Source organism: Elephantulus edwardii, unplaced genomic scaffold (genome assembly GCF_000299155.1).
Source record: "Elephantulus edwardii isolate Elephantulus edwardi_28Jun2011 unplaced genomic scaffold, EleEdw1.0 scaffold00269, whole genome shotgun sequence".
NCBI lineage: Eukaryota > Metazoa > Chordata > Mammalia > Macroscelidea > Macroscelididae > Elephantulus > Elephantulus edwardii.
This window is the reverse complement of record NW_006400019.1, coordinates 1,971,639-1,974,346: the sequence shown is the minus strand read 5'-3', so window position 1 is coordinate 1,974,346 and position 2,708 is coordinate 1,971,639. Positions and strand designations below refer to the sequence as shown.

General features: G+C 63.6%; 1 protein-coding gene across 1 annotated transcript in view; it reads right to left on the bottom strand.

Annotated features, from left to right (window-relative positions):
* Positions 1-662: 662 nt before the first annotated feature.
* The window catches only part of LOC102849991 (putative paraneoplastic antigen-like protein 6B-like protein LOC649238-like), a 9,945-nt gene continuing 7,899 nt past the window's right edge, over positions 663-2,708 (bottom strand). The window contains exons 2-3 of the mRNA XM_006899990.1: positions 2,255-2,562; positions 663-1,738 (exon numbers count right to left, since the gene is read on the bottom strand). Coding sequence (XP_006900052.1) covers positions 663-1,738; positions 2,255-2,562 — 1,384 coding nt within the window. The remainder of the gene's footprint in view (positions 1,739-2,254; positions 2,563-2,708) is intronic.

Here is a 2,708-nt window from a genome sequence, read left to right as displayed (position 1 = left end):
CACCATGCTGAGGGCAGGCCTCCTGTGGATGGCTGGGCCCTGCACCCAGGGTTGCTCATGTTGGGCCCCCAGGGACACCCCTGCCTGGTGCCAAGGCCTCGGAGGGACCTGTGCAGATCTGATGAGAAAGTCGGCCTCCTGCCCCACCGGGCCAAGACTCGGTCACCAGGCGGCTCTCCTTGTGTCCAGCGGCGACGAGGAAGCTTGTCCTGTCCTGCCGGCAGTCGGCATCAGACACCCAGCTGGCTTCTGTCAGTGGTCCCTCGGCACGGGTGAATCCTGGCAGATGCCCTCCGCGTCTTGCCCATCTTCCCCTCCCCTGGGGCGCCCACAGCAGGGAGAGAGACCAGACTCCCACAAACACTCAAAGAGATTTATTGAACAGAAACACATTAACAGCAACGGTGGGAGGAACAGGCAGGAAACAGCACTGGAGACAGAGCAAAAAACAAGGCCTGGACTAGAAAACAATAGACTCAAGCAACAGCAGGGATGGAGACTCTGGGAGAGCGCCCGACCTTGGCCACATCTTTCTGGTTTGGTCGAGGGGTGAGGACTGACACTCCCTAGGCAAGGCCTTCAGGCCCACAGCCTGGGCCCCCCTCTTCAATGGCTGGGGCGCCCAACTCACCCTCCCAACGAGTGTCTCCATCTCGGCTTCCTTAATCTTGACCCACTGGGCCACCCCCTTCACCTGGTGCAGCATCTTCTCCAGGGGTGGGAGCACCCTCCTCCCCGGGGGCTGCACCCACTTCCCCTGGCGGGCCTTCCTGGGGCTCAGCTAGGGCGGGGGGCCCAGCGGCCAGGGCTCCACCCACCGCTCCCACCTCCTCCTGAGCCTGGGGAGCCTCCTGCCTCTCTGTCTCCCCGATGAGCTGCAGCAGCTCCAGGAAGCCAGGAGGCCGGCCATCCAGCCGCATCCACCTCAGCTTGTCGTAAAGGATGGCGCTGGGACGAGCCCACATCAGCACCTGCCTGGTGCGCACCTGGTCAGCAACTGCCGGGTGCACGGCCCCCTTCTCTATGGCCTTCTGCAGCAGGCCCTCCAGCCGCTTCACAAAGGCAGACAGGCTCTCCAGGGGACCCTGGGTGCAGGTGAGGAGCTTGAGCCGAGCCCTGGAGCACGGATCCTGGGCCCCAAACACCTGCACCAGCGCCATCAGGCAGTCCTGGGCCGGGAGCTCAGGGTCTTCCGTCAGGAGGCCGCAGAGGAGATCCAGGGCCGGGCCGCTCAGGCACTCCACCAGCCGCCTTCGCCTTTCCGTCTCCGACACGTGGCGCCACAGGTACAGCACGTCGTAAGCGTGGTCCAGCCAGCCCTCAAAGGGCTCCTCCCCGGAGCCCGGCTCTTCCAGCCCAGAGAAGGGTCTCAGCTCTTGGTAGGCCAGGCTCTCCAGGATGGGCTGCAGGGCGTGCCTCCACTGCTGCACCCAGGACTCGGCCTCTCCCGGCTCTCCAACCAGATCCAGGGCGGCTGCTGCACCCAAGGCACCTGGAACCTCCTCATAGCCGGTGTCCCCTGCAGCTCCCACCTCACCTGGGCCTCCTCCCTCAGCACCTGCCTGACCCCAATTCTGCATTCCTGCTTCCCCTGCAGCGCCATCGTCAACCCAAACCTCTGGCCCATTCTCCTCTCCTCCCTGCTCTGGGGCTCCTCCCTCAGCCCCACCTTCAGCCAAATTCTCCTCTCCTGCCTCCCGGGCTGCTTCCTCCTCCCCTGCAGCTCCTCCTTCAGCACCTGCCTCAACCCAAACTGCAACCAAATTCTCCGCTCCTGCCTCATCTGCAGCACCTGGCTCACTTGCAGCTCCTGCCTCACCTGCGGCTCTTACCGGATTCTCTGCTCCTACCTCACCTGTGGCTCCTGCCTCACCTGTGGCTCCTGCCTCACCTGCGGCTCCTACCAGATTCTCTGCTCCTGCCTCACCACCCACTCCGACCAGGTTCTCTGCTCCTGCCTCACCTGCCGCTCCTGCTTCACTTGCAGCTTCAGAAACATTCTCCACTCCTGCCTCACCTGCAGCTCCTGGCTCACCTACCGCTCCTGCCTCACCTGTGGCTCCTACCAGATTCTCTGCACCACCTGCTCCTGCCACCTTCTGCACTGCGGACACACTCCCCCTTTCTGCACCACCTGCGATTCCTTCCCTACCTACAGTGGCTGCCACATCCTCCGCTCCTGCTGCACCTGGGCTGCCAGCCCCTCCGTGCCCTTGGGGTCGGACAGGGAAAGCAAGCGTCTCCTGCAACTCACCCTGAGGGACCTCGGGCATGCAGATGACCCTCCAGGGACCCCCTCTGCCTGGGATCTGTTGGGGAATCACGCTCCGGTTTAAGTACTCAGAGAATTCCAACAAGGCGACCCTGGAGCCCAGTTCCTTTCTGAACACTTTGCCCAGCACGCGGTAAGTGCCCAGGGGGCCCAAGGTGCCTCGCACGGCCTCCTGGAACTCGTCCTCCGCACAGTCCTCAGGGATGTCCAGGACGAGCAGGGCGCACTGAGCGTTCACGCCCATCCACCTGCACCAGTCTTCCAGCAACGCCAGCGTCATGGCTGTGGACCTGGGGTGCAAACAGGAGCAGAGGGGGTTTGGGAGTCTCCCCAGGCTGTGAAACAGAGAAGAGACGTGAGTCTCGCCCATCCCAGGCCCGAGTCGGGCCTCTCACTTGAAACTGGTGCCCGGAGGACTCTTTTAAACTCACCGCTC